The sequence below is a fragment of the Lissotriton vulgaris genome, chromosome 8, assembly GCF_964263255.1.
Source record: "Lissotriton vulgaris chromosome 8, aLisVul1.2, whole genome shotgun sequence".
Taxonomy (NCBI): Eukaryota; Metazoa; Chordata; class Amphibia; order Caudata; family Salamandridae; genus Lissotriton; species Lissotriton vulgaris.
The window spans coordinates 1,432,527,698-1,432,546,793 of record NC_141696.1 but is presented as its reverse complement, the minus strand read 5'-3'; the positions used below and the strand labels follow the sequence as shown (position 1 = coordinate 1,432,546,793).

The 19,096-nt window shown below is 44.3% G+C and overlaps 1 protein-coding gene across 1 annotated transcript in view; it reads left to right on the top strand.

Moving 5' to 3' along the window:
* PDZK1 (PDZ domain containing 1) overlaps positions 1-19,096 on the top strand; it is a 107,730-nt gene that overhangs the window by 82,036 nt on the left and 6,598 nt on the right. Inside the window, exon 8 of the mRNA XM_086935503.1 lies at positions 4,243-4,536. Coding sequence (XP_086791629.1) covers positions 4,243-4,536 — 294 coding nt within the window. The remainder of the gene's footprint in view (positions 1-4,242; positions 4,537-19,096) is intronic.

Genomic DNA, 19,096 nt, shown 5'->3' with positions numbered 1-19,096 from the left:
ACATCACACACAGAGACTGGAAAATCTCTACTGATATAAAAGAAGTACCCTATAAACAGACATAATTCAAATCCTATTGAAAATGCAGCACACATACATTGTTTCAGGTAGTATCTTCAGATATACAATTAAGATAATGTAGCATCCATTGAGAACCTATCAAGTAGTGAACAACAATGGCAAATACGCTAGTCAAGTTGAAATCAGCCATTATCGATGTCAAATAATTTATAAAACGGGAAGGTTGAAAGGCCTATAATGTTCAAAACAAGTTCACTTTATCATTTGTTTTAGAAACTAAGAGAACCATGTCAATAAATCTCAGTCTTGGAACGTAGATAACAGTGCTATTTAATGCAGGTCAAGTTCTCCCAGCAACCTTCCTTTCCATGACAAGGTATACATACTTCTAAACCTGTGGAGTCATTGAACCTTCCTAGGTTTACTACAATTCCTTTCTTCAACAGAAATCATGCACATGACTGGTACAGTACTTGTGTTGACCAATAATATGATTGTGTTGTATTAGCATACCTAACCAGCAACACACATCTTATCTAACAGCCAGACTGGCCAAAGGCATGACTGCTTGCTTTTTAAATGCAGATGTTACTGTCTGCATTTAAAAATGTCTCCATTAATCACTGCTCTTAAAGCAAAAACATTCCACATTTTCAAAATCCATCACACACACATACAGAGACAATGAATCATACATGTGTAAATCAGTGTATAGAAAATGCTACATAAGGCAAAGGAGACTACAAGGTGTAGGATTCACATGTCTTCCATACTGGTAGGCACTTTCTAAGAGTGCTTGGTATGGAGAAGCATAAACTCAGGATTCAGAACATAACACAGTGGTTAGGGTTGACATTAATAATAAGATTTTATGTCTACCCAAACAAACATTTCTCAGGATAGAAAGACTGGATAAAAACATAATTTTTTACCCTGTACCATGTAGCTTGCATGCAGCTCTTAGATGGCAATTCATAGTTCACTGTGCAAGATTACGAATGTAACTCATGAACTGCACAGTAACAACATAGTGGCTGTGACAAAAGCAGTAACCTACTGAGCTATCCACATTAAATATTGTTCTTTGATATGCATGGTACACGTTCTTTGAAGCAGAAATATTAAACCTCTTTGCTACCTTAGATAATTGAAACCTGCCACTAGACAATACTCCCACCTCTCTCCAGCAGGTACATTAATAAATCACCAGAGATAACTAGACTCATATTGTTGCCCGAAAACTGCTGAATGTACAAGTTTCCAGTGCTTTTAAAACTGCTGCACTGCTACAAAACCGGCCTTCACTAGCAAAACCTGTCCCCCCATGTTTCCAGCCTCCCAAGGAAACGTCCATCCATCGTCTGTTGCCCGGTTTGGACATTCTGGCCTTAATGGTGTTTAACCCCTTGCATGCTTGAGACGGAACCGTTCCGTCACAAGCCTCGGGTGAGCTGTGCTTGTGACGGAATGGTTCCGTCACGGCCCGCTCACCACGCCTGCGCGGTGCGAATTCCGCGCCTGCGCTGACGAAATAATGGGCGGGCGGGTTCGTGACGGAACCGTTCCGTCACAAGCACAGCTCACCCACGAGCTGTGACGGAGTGGTTCCGTCACAAGCACGGAACCGCCGCGCGGCCGCCCCACCCCCTTAGCGCTGCGGCAGAATAGCCGCCGCAGCGAAGGGGTTAAAACAGAAAATGTGTTGTTGGCCAGTCCAACAGCACTCACTTACCAGCGTGCGCATGCTGTGGCTTCACAGATGCAGTGTTCAACATAAAACAATGACAATGAATGTGTTATTAACATAACATAACGATGGCTACACTTTTCAAAGGGTTGACCCTGAAATGTGTGCTCTTTAACAATCTGTTCTAAAGTTTTGCATGGAATTTGATAATCTTGTATCAACTTCAAAAACAGATAATCTTATCTTACTTTACTTGTTGCTTCTGTTAGAGGTTTACCAAGGGCCAGCAACTCACAGGGGTCACAACGACCAGCACCACCATAAGGGGAGACGGAGAGTCACTCTAGAGTCTTGGAACCTAGCACCCATGCAGCAGGCACAAGTCTGCATGGACTCCTAGGCTGCACCGTGTCATCGCAGCTTTTATTGCCATGCGGGGGCTGGGCAGTAATTTTCACGTGCTACCAGTTTGATGGCCCTGGGGCCCGATCCCACACACGGTGGTACATATACTGCACCAGGCACCATGTCCTCAGCTAGGGTAGTGTGCAGCAGGTGCGTGCTTGCACTTGCACACAAAGTGCTGCTAGCTACGGCACGTGCAGTTAGTCACTGTCCAACCATGCCCAGCCATGCTGCAGATGCTTCATGCTCACCCGCTCAGCCTCCTGGTCCAGGCCCACAGCAGATGCATACAATGTATCAAATCAAGGACTGCACCAGCTGGCCCAAGGTCACAATTGCAACGAGTGAGGTGAGTTCTTTCCCCCAACCAGGCCCAGCTTGATGTCTCTGCAGGCAGAGCTTCAGCACAGCAGTACAACCAAGCATTGCTTACACTGCAGCTGATTTTATGCCCCTAGAACTCTTGCCAAGGCTGACAAACAGCAAGGGCTTGCAAGCAAGGAGGCAGGGGTCACACCGGGTGGCTTAGGGGTTGTAGTTGCTACACATGTCGACACCCTAATTGACATTCATGAACTCTCCTACAATTCAGAAAAAACCTGAAGACATACTTTTTTAAGGAGCACTACCCCTGGTCCAACATCTTGAGTTGAGTCCTTTGCACAATGATTGTATCTTTCCGGAGATCACACCCCTGTTCAGCTCTATGATGCACTTGTTCTATGTTTGTACTCAACAAATGTCAACACATGCCTTCATGTATACATATAAAAATGTGTATTTTGCTTTACGCATCTTTACATTACAGACAGAGTGCTATATACAGAATATATTCTGTGCCTGCTTTTTCACAAATTTAATCATGTAAAAAGGTGCCCTGATTTAGCTCTTTGGGAAATATGGTGAAAAAGTTTTGCATATTTTGCCCTGTAGCCAAGCAGGCCTCTTTGAAACAATTTCTCTCTGAAGAGTAGCTGATGTGCACTGTATATGAATCCAATTCTTCATTTCTTCCGAGTTCAAGCTTGTGCATAAGCAACTCCTATTTGGCCATAACACGCAAGTGCCTAGAGAACCTAACTTCATTGCCCCTTAATTGAAAAATCTACCTATACCGATTCAGCAGGTGCCAACCGTTGTTCCCCTTGAGAAATGGTTCTCTGTTATTTCCTACAATCTCTGCAGACCTCTTTGTCAGACGATTGCCGCACTGTATCAGCTCCTGATCATTAACCTACACAGGATGTCTAGAAATAACGGGGCATATTATCAAGGGGGTTTATCTCCGCTTTTTTGGCTTTAAAAGCCAAGAAAGCGGAGATAAAATTATCTCCCTATTACCTAGCTGTCGCTAACACCAGTTAGCGATAGCTAGTAGGAGATAGTGACCATCTTGGGCCCCGCTTTGCATGTCAGTGATATTTATCACTAATGACATGCAAAGTGGGCGTGTCAAGATGATAGGGACTGGAAACAGTCGCTAACATCGCTATCTCCTATTACCAACTTTTGGAGATATTCGCGCTAAGCGGGAATATCTCCAAAAGCTAACACCTGCCCTGAGCAGTTCTTAGCCATGTTATCCAATGGGAGGTGGATAACATGGCTAAGAGCATTAGCTCGGTAATGCATGAATATCACTGACTTTTCAGCGATATTCATGCATTGCAGCCGATTTTTATCGCATGTGCGATAAACCTTGGTAATACCAAGGTTTATCTGCGATAAAAATCGCCGCAGCTCAGCGGTAAATTTTTGTCTCTAACCAAGCAATAGCGATAATTATCGCTATTGCTTGGTAATATGCCCAATCATTTCCCAGAGACAGTTCTCTTAATTTTGTGTGATTGGCAAATCACCTGCATAAAATAAATTAATAGCCCTTACTCATTCTCCAGGGTGTGCTTTCTACTCACTGGAAAGGATGACAAAGGAGGGGTGTTCTGACCCTTGCAGGTTTCCATACTTGCCTCTTCCCTGTCCGCCATTTGTATATATGAAAGAGACACCTGATTGCTGCAGGCCCTGTTATTTTATGAAATCACAGGTATTTTGTACAACATGTTTGGTCATTGAATAAGGAAACCCTGATTGTGACAATACTTGCTAACATATGTGCATTACCACAGGTGGCGAATGGAGGCCCAGCCGATGCAGCAGGGGTGCAAGATGAAGATATTGTGTTGGAGGTGAACGGCGTGAATGTGGAGACAGCCTCTTACGAAGACGTGGTGATGAGAATCCGCGATGCCAAGGGCCATCTGACACTACTGGTGGCCTCTTCTGAGGCTTATGAGTACTTCAAGTCTCACAACATTCCCATCACCGCCTCGCTGGCTGAGCCCACAGATGACAACTCTGATCCGCCGCCATATTCGGATGCGCTGGCGGCCATGACGCTCGTTGCAGAACCTACGAGGAAGGTAAGCAGTGTTGAATCATCCAATGGGGTAAAGTTAAAGGATGAGACAGAGTTTATATAAAGGTTAAAGGTTTTTCATTATCAATACAAGTTTTGCTCGAAGCATGAAATAATTAATTACAACTATGTAGCATGTAGACAAGACTTCTGTTTTACTGATTTTTACAAGTAAATAAAGACAGAAACAGTTTGTTTCCTGTTTGTATATTTTTTTTTATGAAAAGCGCAGAAATAAAGTTTTTGGGAGTGTCTCTCCATGCTGGTACGTATTGGCAAATGCTGTGCATATTGATAGCATGAAGTATTACAAGCATTGCAATGCAATAGGTCTCGTATTTGCGAGAGTTTGAGCTATTTGCATTGTAAAGGACAATGCCTTTTATTTATGTATTTTATGTATTTTGAAAACCTCCAAGCAGTGGTAGACAAGCACTTTGTACTTATAGTTGTTGCTTACGAGAAGCAAGGCTGGCAGTAACTGCGCCTCTTTTAGAGAAGATAACAGCTAGGTGAGAAAAGCAGCAGAGACGAACAGCTCTTTGAAGCAGTCACGTCAGCACGCGAAGCACCATCAACAAATAAAAGGCAAAGGTTTCTTCATTTGACGTTAATACGAAGAAGAGATCTGGAGGCCTCATAGGACATAGAGGAAAAATGTGACTAGTGAAGAGTTAGCCGGTAGTGGGAGGAGAGGTTGATGAAGAAAGATGCTTTGTGGAGCGAGAGCTGCAGCATGCAAATCTAACAGCACGGAAAATGCTCACTGAAAAATGGAAGGAGGAACCCATTGAGTACTGAATTAAGCCTAAAATCATTTGTTGGCCTTGGGAGCTAACTTTTTTGTGTATACGGGAGTAGGGATCAGACCAGCTTGCATTAGGCTGCCGCTCTCCTGAATCTGAAAGTAGTGACCTGTGGAGATGCGGGCTTCAACCCGCTTTCTGCATCTAGTGGCGGGAAGGGTCACCTACCCTAACAAGCAGCACGTATGGAAGGCAACTGCATCTTCTTAAGTAAAGGGTTCGAAGCAGAGCCGGCCCATCGTCAGATAGCGTCCTAGGCGGAAAGAAATTTGGCACCCTCCCTGTAGCTGGTAAATAAAAATAAGTTTGTGTTTTAAGCTCATCCACACATCAAATAGTAACTGACCTTTTAGCACAAAGTTCTGGGCTCCTTCCCCAAATCTCCTGATTCAATCGCAGCAGAGCTTTATCACTCTAGTACCAAGTTTTTGGAAATGGTGGTGTTGGTGCTTGTCAGCAAGATGGTGAGAAGGATATGGCTGGGATGGAAAGGAAGTGGTTTAATGGGGTGTAAAACGACACCTGCAGCAAGTAAAAGGGATTAAAAGCAGTCAAGTCTGAATCATTGGAGTCAAATAAGAGGGACACTGCTGTCTGCAGGACTTTAGTGCAGGCAGTCCCATGCACCCCTCTGAAAATTGGCACTTTGGGTCTGGGCCCAGCTCACCCATTCCACAGCCTGGTTGCAGGGATGCCCTGCACAAGACGCGCCCTGAATAAGTAGTTGGACTGGCCAGTGAGGCAATCTGGCAGTGCCTGATGGGCAGGTCTGACAGGTCAGTGTGTTCTCCATTTTTTGGGGCTGTTTCTGGGCCTGTTTTATGATCTGTGCCAGAACTCCATGTGCAGGCAGGCACTAGGACCCTACACAGGCAGATGGGGAGGTGACTGGACACTGGGCACCACTTCTGGTCAAGGAGCGGGACACTGGGCATCGTTACCTGCACCCAAGAAAAGGAAGGATGTGCCTGTGGGCACCATACTGACGAGACAAATAAAGAAACTTGGAGTGTAATCACCAGCCTCTGTCTTTTGTCCTTTTGGACTGGGGCACAGGGGACACGACATCTGCTGACAAAGGTGGTGAATGACGAGACAATACACCACAGGGCATGTACACTGTGTCTTTGTAGTTGACAGAATGGAGCCAGGAGCCCACCCTGGTCCATGTACAGCAGAAAGATAGGGGAAGACGTAGGCGGTGCTCGAAGAAACGTCGGGAGCCTACCTGTATTGTGCACCTTGAAGCACAAGAACATGCAAAGCGTTAAGCACTGCCTCGTCTGTTGACACATCCAGCGCTGTTCCACTGTTGTTAAGATTAAATGGTACCACTTCTTTCGACAAGCCATAAGCAATTGGACCATATCAATGGACCGCCAACCGTCTCAACGAGCGCAGTACAGCCTTCAGAGTCTCCCGGATTGATCTCAGTCACAAACGAGATCTTGCGAGACCTCCGTGGCCATTTTAGGGTCAGAAGCAAAAGCCAATAGGCATCAAGAAAGTGCCAGCAGCCATTTTAAGATCAGGTGCACTAATTTTAAATCTGAAAAGAGAGATTGCCACTTATTTAAAAGCAATCAAAAAGTGGTGACATAGCATCAACAGCCCACCAGCATACATCACCAGCTACAAGACCATCGTTATGACCAGTTGCTCCAGCGATGATGGAGGAACACAATGAGAGTGCAACTCCAAGTACGATTTTTCAATGACCCTTGCCTTTCGACCACTCTGATTATCAGATGACGGATGCTCGCTGGAAACAAAACATGGATCAGGCAGTTCGAACACTATATGCGCTCCACATGAAAAAACAACACTGATGAACAAAACAGAGAACCTTTCTAAAATTAATTGGTGATGAGGTTGAAGATCTGCTCGTGACCTTCCAGTTAGAAGCAATCACATAGCACAAAGGCCTGATAAAATGTCTCACCGACAGTATCGAAACCCTGAGGAACGTAGACTTTGAAGGCTACACATTTAACACGGCGTGCCAATGAGAGGATGAGTTCCTTGATGATTTTGCAACCAGGGTACGCAAACTGGTCACATACTGCGAATTTAACAAATTCAACAATGAGGTAGAAATACAGCTGCGCATCATTGAAGGATGTCAATCAGTTGGATTCCTCACAAGAATACTAAAAGAACCATACACATTAGATAAAAAAATTACAATGGTGTGTACAGAAGCCAGGGACACATTGCATGCCATGCAGATGGAAAATGGGAGAGCGCAGATGATTGAACAGGTCAATCGAATAGCAGGGAGCACCAGCAGACAAGACAAAACATTGCGCCACTGAAGGAGAAACATGAATGTACATGCTATCGCTGTGGATTAGATGTTGGTGCCTTCCCCGCCATGGTACACAAATGTCAAAAATGCAACAGAGAAAATCATTTTGCAAGCATCTGCATGGGTAGACACTTCGAGTCAGACCTCGAGCCAGACCACAGACAATGTCAAGCAGACACGGCACAAAATCGCAGCCCATCAGCCTACTCTGATGCCGCTCATGCACGAGAGACCACTGAAAGCCTATACCTTATGTTGGGTGTTGCAACACAAGACCCCACATCTGAACATATCAAGCTCATTGACAAACAGCACATAAAGAAGATTGCAATGGTGTATCTTCAGGTTGGAAATCACACAACAAGATTCATAAAAGACAGTTTAGCCACCTGCAACATCATGTGCAGGTTGGAATATGAGAAGATGAAATACAAGCCTCCTTTGTAAACCTCCACTGTCGATGTTTTCACTTGGGGCACAAAGAAACTTAGTGAGCATAGGGAAATTTGTAGAGACATTCACAAACAGTGAAGCAACTGTTCAAATAGAAGTTCACGTCCAAAAGGGAAACATCCAAGAGCCATGTTTGCTCAGCAATGTCACTGCTCAGGTGATGGGCCTCCTAGTAATGATATACCACATATCCATGCATCACAACATTCTGAGAGAGCACCTTGAAATCCTCAAAGAGCTGGGGAAGCGGAAGGACAAGCAAATTACTCTTCACATCAATGAAGCAGTCAAACCAGTAGCTCAAAAGCACTGCAGAGTGCCCGTGCACCTCCAAACACAGGTGGAAGAAGAATCAAGGAGCTTGCTAACACAGAATATCATTGAGCCAGCAGTCAGAGTAACTCCATGGGTGTCCCCGATCATGGCAGTACCGAAGAAAAACAACACAACTACAATATACATGTGTCGACATGTGTATACCAAACACTGCAATCGAAAGAGAACAGCACCCAGGCACTCACTTGCACCACATGATCAGCTGCCTCCCCCGATCCTGTATAGTCTCAAAACTAGACCTATTCAAAGGTTACCACCAACTGGAGCTTGACCCTCAGTCCCGATATATCACAACGTTCTCCACCCACCTGGGACTATTTCGCTATAAACGACTAAGCTTTAGGATATCGCCAGCTGCTGAAATATTTCAAGAGATGGTGCGACGGGTGATCAGACCCATAAAAAACTGTCGAAACTACAGTGATGACATCCTAATATTTGGCCGCTTGAAAGGTCTGCAGCCAGCTGGAATTTGCTGGCCTGATTTGAATGAAGATAAATGCGAGCTGGGGAAAGGGGAACTCGTGTTCTTTGGCCACATTTTCTCACGGAAAGAAATGGGATCAGATCCCAGCAAGTGGAAACGCTACCCAAACCATGGCACCGAGCAGACTTAGCAGAAGTGAGGTAATGTCTTGGACTGGTGAGTTATTGTGCTTGTTACATCAAAGACTTTGCCACTGTGAGCACCCTACTTCGTGAACTGGCTAAACAGGGACAGTCATTCCTCTGGACCTCAGAGTGTGGCAGGGCATTTGAAGACATCAGGCATGAAGGCACAACAGTAGACCACCTCGCTTACTTCTATGTGCCCCTATACACTGAGCTCATTGTAGATGCCAGGCTGCTGGGGTAGGAGCCATTCTTGCACAACATACGCCAGGAAGAGACTCGCCTAGACAGATTTTTGCATATGCAAGTAGGAGCCTGTCAGACATAGAAAGGGCATGCTCTCAACCAGAGAAAGAGAGCTTGGCAGTAGTGGGGGCATGTGAACAGTACCACATGTTCATCTACAGGAAGCCATTCACCATTGTGAAAGACCACCAAGCACTGGTCTTGATATACAGCAACCTGAATGCAAACATTCCACCACGCATTGAAAGATGAGGGATAGGCCCAATGGATTACAAATTCAAAATAGTGCACAAACCAGGAAAGGAGCACAATTATAGCAGCTACATTTTTCAGCACCCTCTGCCTCGAGCAACAGATACAACATCCATGACTGAGGAGTACCTCAACTTTGTGCTGCGATAAAAAATACCCGCCCCAATAACAATAGAGGAACTGGTGCAAGAAACAATGAGTGATGCCACACTACAAGCAGTCAAAGCAACAGTACAGCAACAGAGGTGGAGACATGTGAAAAACAGCAGTCCATTACGTTATTGGGTCAGAAGAGAAGAAATAATTGCATTCAAATACATGAAGAGCTGACTGAAACGGAGCACAGAGTACTACTTCGAGGAACATGGATAGTGATACCAAAGATCCTATGGTGGCAGACAGTAAGTTTGGTACATGAGTCTCACAGACGCATAGTGACAACAAACAAAATGTTGCAGGAAAAGGTATGGTTCCTGAGACTTAATCTTCTGGTAGAAGACATGATCATGAGCTGTCACTTATGCTAGACCATGGAAGGCCACCAAAACCCGAGCAACTACGCATGTCTGACCTCCCCGAGGCAGTGTGGACGACATACCTGCTAGTCATCATCAACAAATACTTCCACTTCCCCAAAGTGCGCCAAGTATCATCAATGTCAGCAAATGCCACCCTACCAATGTTAGATGACATATTTGCAGCATGGGGTGCCCCGCTGACACTTCAGACAGACAATGGACCATCATTCTCAGACGAATTCCACAAGATCAAGGCTTATCTGGGAGTACATCACAGGAAAATAACAGCTCTGTGGCCGCAAGCAAATGGCATGGTGAAAAGGTTCATGGACAACATAAAAATGGCCGTCCAACGAGCAAAACGGACGCATATCTCAGTGGGCGAAGCACTGTGGAAAATACTTCGAGACTACCGCAGTACCCCCGTACAATTCCACAGGATGATACCTAGCAGACCTGGTACTGGGAAGAACAACAGGACCTGCCTGCCTCAACTGGAAGTAAAAGCACCACCTGAACACAGTAACATTACTAAAAGAGACCAAGAGGCAAAGAGGAAGATGAAACAGCTTGCAGATACATGGCGCCATAACACAGCATCTGAACTAAAGCAAGGAGATCTAGTTCCTGTGCACCAACGTCAAACAAGGAAGTCAGACAGTCTCTTCTCGAGCCAGCCACTAACGATAACAAACGTGAAAGGGCCCATGATTACAGCAGTGTCAGGGTCCTACTCCATCAATAGAAACGGCTCTGACTTCAAAGAATTCAGAACGTCAGATGATGAGAAGCAGAGACTCTGCTAAAAACAAACAGAAAGCTCCAAAAGATGACATTGAGGAATGTATGAATGGAGCCCCTCACCACAGTGAAGGGCCTGTGCAGGCTGGGGCAGCAAGAGAAGAACAGAGCCAGGAAACTAAAAGGTGCCGCCCAAAGAGAGTGACCCAAAGACTGAAAAGGCTCATTGAGGAGCTATAATAATGGGTTGAAGATCTCTAATATCTGAGACACAGCAAACAATGTGTCTCTCTCTCTCTCTCTCTCTCTCTATCTCTTGCTTCTTCATTTTCTCCCTTTTCCCATGTCTCATCTTCTCCCACATTCTATTATCATTTGGTTACCCTCTACTGCAAAGGCAGGTGAGGAAAAAGTTGTATTTGTCCACAAAGGGGGGAGATGTCGGAACAACATGTGCAGGCGAGCTCTAGGATTTTGCATTTGCCAGATGGGGAGGTGACTGGACACCGGGCACTACTTCTGGTCAGGGAGTGGGGACACTGGGCGTTGTTACCTGCACCCACGAGGAGGAAGGATGTGCCGGCATGCACCATACTGACGAAACGGTTAAAGGAACTTGTTGTGTACTCACCAGCCTCTGTGTATTGTCCTTTCAGGCTGGGGCACAGGGGACACAACAGTCTATTGGGCAGGTTTAGAAAGAAAATGTAAACTCCAACCAACATGTTGAAAGAAAAACTGAAAAGTGATAAACAAGACTCCCCCCTTTTGTTACACTGAACATTGAACCTAAAACACTGTGCAGAGTTGGTTCCAGGGCACAAGTCATAAAAAAAGAAGTGGGGGGACGCTAACGTCACAACAGGAAGTGAAGTCCGAAAGCTAGCTTGCACCATCAGACTCATTGCCTCCCCTCGCTCACCCCTTAGATGCGTTTGCATCAGAGAAGCCAGCGCGTGAGCAGCGTTCTGAATGGGCTACGATGTCGCCCCCGAGAGGCCAAAGAGTGAATGCATGGCTCCATTTGCTCCATTTGCTCAGTTATCGAGCTCCCAGTAAAATATGTGGGGGGACGCTGTCCACCGGCGTGGTATCCCGACTCGAGCCCTGGTTCGTTCCAACAAGATATGACAAATGCCTCTGTCTCAGGCCTCATTTGTTGAAACGCAGTGAACCTAACAATTTCTGTCCTACAAGACATTAGATTGAAACCCTTCAGCAGCTGAATGTGTGTTCCTCGTGTTGAGGTACAGCCACTAAAGTCCAGCTGTAGGGTCACGTAAGGAAAGGGCAGGACTTTATTTAGCTAGTAAGGAGTTTTGTTGGCTGGTGTTGCCCTGTTGTCCAGTCAGAGCGCCACATTTGGATCAGAGGAAGGGAAGTGAAGGAGCATTAACGTCAAGTCAGTGGCAGTGGGGACCAATCTGATCGTTTTCATCAGAGCCTCCTTACAGGCCCATTTGGATTATGGGGAACCAGAAAAGTTCCCCTACAATCTAACTAGTTTGGATCAGGCCACAGGCACATAAAATACTAGGCACTGTTATCATATGTAAGAGTTTAAGTGCACATTGTACAATAGACATGGTTTGTACCTTCGCAGGTGTTTGCCACATGCATTGCATTCCCTTTGTTCACACATGGACAGGTCAGCTGTCTGTATCAGCCAGGCCCCCTCTGCAAGACGTCACACCCACGTGACCCTCCTTGGCAAGAGTCCACTGCTTCTTGGACTGGGAACCATGTAATACTGGTTCTATAGTAAGGGGATTATAGGCTTTTAAAAAAATTTTATTTATTAATTTAATGCGATTTTATATAGCGCAAACGTTTTCCAAAGGTGTCAGAGTGCTATACAAAAGAACCAGTTGCATTACATAAGGACTTTGGATTACATGAGTTCCATAAGAGATATAAACAGAAAAAAATGCAAATGTACAAGGTGTAAAGTCACTCAAGGAAGAGATACAAACAGATAAACTCTAAGATTGCATAGGAGTGGTAGTAAGTACAAAGGTCTACTACATATACTGGTGGTGAGAGTTACATATATACAAATTGCAAATCCACTCAGGATTACATTTTAACAGCGATTAGGCTTAGGCAATTATAGATTACATATTTACAGAGCAGGAAATGATTGCCAATGTTCAGCCAGGTGCTCAGGTGGTGTGGCACTTAGGGGCGGTGGTCTTGGGTCCGTGGGGGTCCCCAAAGAAAATGTTACCTAAAATTGCAGGTACATTGGTTGCTGGTTCAGTTAAATGATGTGTAAAACAAGACCAATGGAGCAGGTCTAGGGGTAAAGTACTAGCAGGGTTCACCATAAAGGTCAGAAGTTGACAAAACCATGGTGATTCCTGAGACCGCCCAGTGTGAGGCCGGTCACCCTCCCCGCATTGGACTGCACAGTAAAGACCTGGGCACCATCAGCACCGGTGTCCCAGACTCCCCGGAAAAGCTTGAAGTATGTCTACATTACACGGGATGAGGGCAGAAACACACCAGCTTCCTGGGAGGCACAACCTGCGCAGCACTGAAGACGCCTTTAAAAATAGTGCTTTGGAAGACATTCTGTACCGAAGAAAACAAGGCATGGCAGCGCGCGCGGTCCAAAGGGCGAGAGTCCAGCGAAAAGGGCGCCAGTTAATGATCCGCTTAAGTTATTAACAAGTTGCACGCATTACCTGTCAACTTCGATTCTCTTACGATCCTCGTCCACTGCCGCCTCCTCCATTTTCAACACGTGTCCTTACCGCCATCTAGTGGACAGTTAAGTAAACAATGCCAGTTTTATAGTAAGTAGCGTGTGCTCGCGAAAGCCATCTTTCCAAGTGGCCTCCCCTATTTGCCCATAAATTTGTTGTCATGGGTACTGCAACCATCACTACACTGACAACATCATACAACAGATTATCGTTCTTTTTTGATCCTCCTAAATATGGTTCAGCTTCACCGAATCCAGGCTCGATGTACTAAGCACTTCTGCGCTTGTAAACTTGGCTATTTGGAGTATCACAGAGTTTGCGAATGTTAAAGTGGAATGTGCAATTCATGAAACCCAATATGCGAGTCAGAAAAGCCTTTGCAACTCGTAAAGTGGGCCCTGCAGTTCATCACTAATCACAGAGAGGGGCCACGAAAGCTTGGCCCCCTCTTAACTGCGAGTTGCAATGACATGTTTTAATGATTTGCGATTGCACCTCGAAGAAAGTAGTAACTGATTCCCCAGGGGAGCTGTCTCAAGGGATCCAGTCCACCCTCTTCGCGAATTCTGGCCGGCATGGTTAGGAGGAGCACCTGTGGTCAAGGGAACTTTGACTGTTTTTTAAAAAACAAAACGTTTCCTGCTTGTGAATGCAGTCGCAGTGATGGTGGCCGGTTGTTTCTCACAATTAGTACATTGGTGGGATTGCAAAATTAGAGGCAGGTCACAAAACGTTGGTGTACAACTTTCGACCACTTTTGGCAAGCTGTCTGCCTTAGTATATCAGGCTCCTAATATTTTGCCTGACACCAATCAACTAGTAACGTCATATTTTCCATTATAAAGCACCAGACAAAAATGAGGCCGTGTCAGTCGAGCAAAGCTGCGGATGATAAAATATATGCGAAGTGCAAGCCAAGAACCAGCTTGCCCAGAAAGTCCCAGCAGTTCTGAACGGAAACACAACCATAAACATATGTCCATGATTACAGTACAAAGCAGCATGCCAACCCACACAACTTCATATATATGTGCACCAACATGACTACGTCAGTATCAGGCGATTTACAACTGCAATCAAACTACAGTGACGAAACCCCCATAAGAAGGCACACATATCAAAACACTACATTGCAAAGGCACACAGCGAACCCCACAGACGTGGGTGTGCACACGTATGTGTGTTTACACACATGCATAGCTCCGTTTCTCACACCCCACATGCTGGATAGGGAAAATATGAAATGTATCACTTCAACGTGTGCCATTCACAGCTTATAGCAACACACCACCCAGCACAACACAGACCCCACTGCTGTGTGCAGCGTCGTGCTGGAGGCTTCTCATCGCACAACTGCAGGTACTCAAATAGGCTGAGGCTGCATATCTGTTCTGCTCCCTGTTAAAGCAACATAAACCTCATTCCAAAAACATGATACAGTGATGGAGCAGTGATGGAAGTACATGAAAAATGGAGGCACCTAGCGGCAACCAATAGGAAACGTCCCAGGAAGCAGCCTAACTGGGGAATGACTGACAATGACATCTCGTAATCTGACAGAAGCTGTACCGTCATCTACATGGCAGCGTAAACCCATGTGATCTAAGAAAGGCAAACATTGATTAGGATGGAAAATCGTCCAAAACAACTTGGTGCAATCCTTTTCCACAGGAATGGCAGAGCGCGACAAAATCCATGAACAGAGGAGCAAATTAAAAGCAATTAAAAGGGCTCTCACCTTGACTCGAACCCTGTTCCCCATCTTTAAAGACAGCCGCTACGTCACAGAGAATGATTATGTCAATAACAATGCAGAAGCTAACATAGCGAATAACCAGGGCACAAGTCCTATAAAAAAGAAGTGGGGGGACTAACCAAATTAGGCAGTCAGCAGGTGACATCATGACAGGTGCCATCACAGCACACGATGGCTCACCGTGTGACATTGTACGACCTCACTGGAAGTGACATCACCAGAAGTGACATCAGAAAGCAAGACCTCACACATACGTTCATCAGATCACGAGTACATTTTATGCCCATTATGAGATTTGATTCACAAACAAATGGTTCTCCTGGGTATTTTACAATCTCTTTAGGTTAGGCTGAGAACAGCTCTTAAAACACAAACAAGCAGAACTCTCTGATATTCAAAGTTTTTATATATCTTAAAAACAAGAAACAGTAAAATGGAATTACTTCATTCCACTACATTGCTGGCGAATACTTATCAAATAACTGTGCAGTGACTGTGGTGACTCAAGTGACAAAAGTGAAGCATGTAGTGACACTTATATACAAAAACGTTAATTCAATGCAATTACAAAAAAAGGAAGAAGGGGGAGACCGGGGGAAGTATAGAACGATGTATTTTCTATCGTTTTGAGGCCAGTTTTATCATAGTAAAAGTTCCAAGGAAAACAAGGGGTTAGTGTCCATATTCCTGGAATTAGCTTGGCCAAAGGGATGAGCGTCGACGTTTCGACCCAGGTTGCGCCCCAGTTGGTGGTCGCGGCGGGTCTTTATCAAGACAGTGGGGGGCTAGAAAGGAAGGGAAATGGGTATCAGAGAGATGCTTGTATAACACGTCAAAAATGACGAGAGTTGCTCCAGATTACTTACATAGGGATCGGTCAAGAATTGTTTTATTCCAGAGAGTAGCCCGTTGGTCAACCTGGAATAGGATAATTAAAAGGGGATTTTAGGACCAAATGGTGTAGGATTCAAACAAACTTATACCATTAAGTGCCTAGGTGACAGAGTGTTTTAATCTACTCGAAGGAGTGCTTGAGCGATTTTAAACCGCTGTGATTCTACTTAAAGAAATTGCACCCGGAGTCTATTACAATGGAATTAAAGAATATGGGCTTGTCCTTGATACAATGACATCAGCGTGGACCCTCTGCGATGTAGCAAAAAGCGATCTGAGTATGAACGCCAACCCGAGCTTGCCGTGTGAAGGCGCTCGTGCTCGCGCTCGTGCACACTCCTACCATTAAGTGCCTAAGTGACACAGTGTTTTAATATACTCACGAGAGTCACATATACCCAGGTTCTGAGGGACACAGGGTCACCCCATTTTGTCAAACCATTATGAGATTTAACAAATGAGATTTTGAGTTTGGGTTGTGTGAAGTAAGTGACGCGATCCTGACGCAAAATCTGGGCCTCAACTTATATGACACACCCTGCCACAAGGAAAATGGCAGCAAGGAAAAGCCTGGTAGTAAATCTGTTCTGCTTAATTGGTTCCAAAGTCTGCATTTTAAAACATGTTATAGGGTTAAGGCATCTGTTTCAGAGGTGCTCAGTAAATCTCAGGGAATGATAATGGTGAGATTTAGCATATTTGTTAGAGAGATTTGTTTTGTGTAGTCCCAGATATGAATTAAAGTAGTTAAGAAGAATAAGGTCTGTCTGTAAAGCAAATCATGTAACACGCAGATTAAATTTTTTATTTTATGTAGATAGGTAAATGGGTTACTGCTTTGAACACAGAGATCCTTTTGTTACTTGCAGTTCATAAATTGCAATCCTTCTAATATAGCACAGTGAGCTATGAAGGACACGAAACTCCTACACCATATAACACATCTTGTACATTGATATTCACACTTACATGAGTTATTCTCAATGGACAATATGTAGGTTATGTAAAGCGCTTTAACAGCCTGCACTGGGTTGAGTAGCGCTATAAAAGAAATAAAATAGTGCTATTTAAATTGTTATTTGTGTTCAATCTGGGACAGACCAACACATGTGGCATTCTTACAGTTCATGGACTTGTGTACAGGGACTGAACAAAGTAAAAAGCGACACTGCATGCCTCTCTTAAGTACATGTGAGGAGATTACAAGCGGTGTGCTTTTGTTTCCGCTCTGTTGCATTCAAGTGTGAGGTTCCACGCCGCCTCCAGTAGAGATACTCAATCAAAAGGAGGCCTGACGGCCCCTTAACTCGGCCCAGATGGAGGTGAAAAAAAGCCCAATCGTTGCCTGCGCGTTGCTGCTGGGAATGGAAAGCAGACTCTAATGTGCAGGTGCTCCTGAATGTGTCCCGGTGTCTAAAAATTACACCGGGACAAGTTCAGCATATTTGTTTGTGTCCAAACTTCTTGGCAGGGGGGACGGCACCAGGACGCCGTGTACCCATGTGTACCCCTGACTCGTGCCCTGCGAATAACACACTGGGACAAACTTCCCAATAGGCAAGCAAACTGGTTTCCTGTCTAGTGGCACTTTGATGAACGGCAGTGTAAAGATGCAATAGAAAGCTACCACGTTTAGGTCTTATCTTAAAAATCTCACGGGTCTGGAATTGGCTATCTTAAGGCTCCTTAAGCCGTTCTGCAGAGCATTTTCGTTCCACTAAACTGTCATCCTTCATAAACAGAAACCCACATGTGAAGACCTGATGAGCCTTCGGAGTGAAGTTGGGACTATCCGGATCTTTGCACCAGTGCTTCATTTTTGCTGGTGGTTTCAGGTGCTCGGCACTAGCACTTAATTGTTAGGACCGGCCCGCACAATAGTCTGCCACATGGTGGCACTGTTGGTCTACTGTAGAGATGAGCACAACACCAGTTATCTATTAAATCAATATACATTAAAAATAACAAATACCTGCGTCCCAAACCATTATTATAGCTTTACGGGGCCTGGAATAGTCTGAATTCTCACTTTTGGAGGAGTGGGATGCTTAGTAGGTGTGTTGGTACTGTCATTGGCAGCACTGGGATAGGCAATGGGTGGTGTAAATTGCAGTGGCCTCCTGAAAAGGGTACCAGCACTTATTTTTTCACAAATTAAGCACTGCTTTGCGCCACTGTGTCAGAGTGTGTGCGTGAGTCTAGCATAGGTTTTGTACTTGAAGAGAATCACAGCCTACTTTCTAACATACTTTTGCAACCCACATCAGGTGCACTCAGACTTTACCTTGTTCAACATGGACTATTTATTTTACCTCAAACTTTGCTGATTTGTTAATGGCAGACCATAGAACTTTTAAAAGGCACTATTATATTTGTCTCCAGGGCTTACACTATTTTCATATTATTGACCCACATGGGTACATTCAGTAACTCTATGCTGTATATGACTGTCATGTTATCACTGATGTCACCAGTGATCTCATCGATGAAGTAATTGGAAATGTCATTATCAATTCATGTCATTTAATATGTTATGAGTGATATAATATGTGAGTGTCATAAGCAGCGCATGGTGGGGGCACAAATATTAGGTAGCTCAGTAAACTATGAATGGTGAATGTCAGAGTTTTTTTCAGATTGAAAATACTAGCGTTTATCTTATTTTAACACCTAACTATAACATCACTTTAGCTTTTTTTGTGAGTGAATGTTTAGTGTTTTTATGTAAGCTAGGATATTATTAACATACCAAATTATAACATCTCTTTAACTTTGCTTTTCCAGTGAAGGAAAAAAATATATAAATATATATATATATAAGAAATATAAATATATATATAAATATATATATATATATATATATAGATATATATATATAGATATTTATTTATTATTATTTTTTCTTCACTGAAAAAAACAATGTTAAAGAGATGT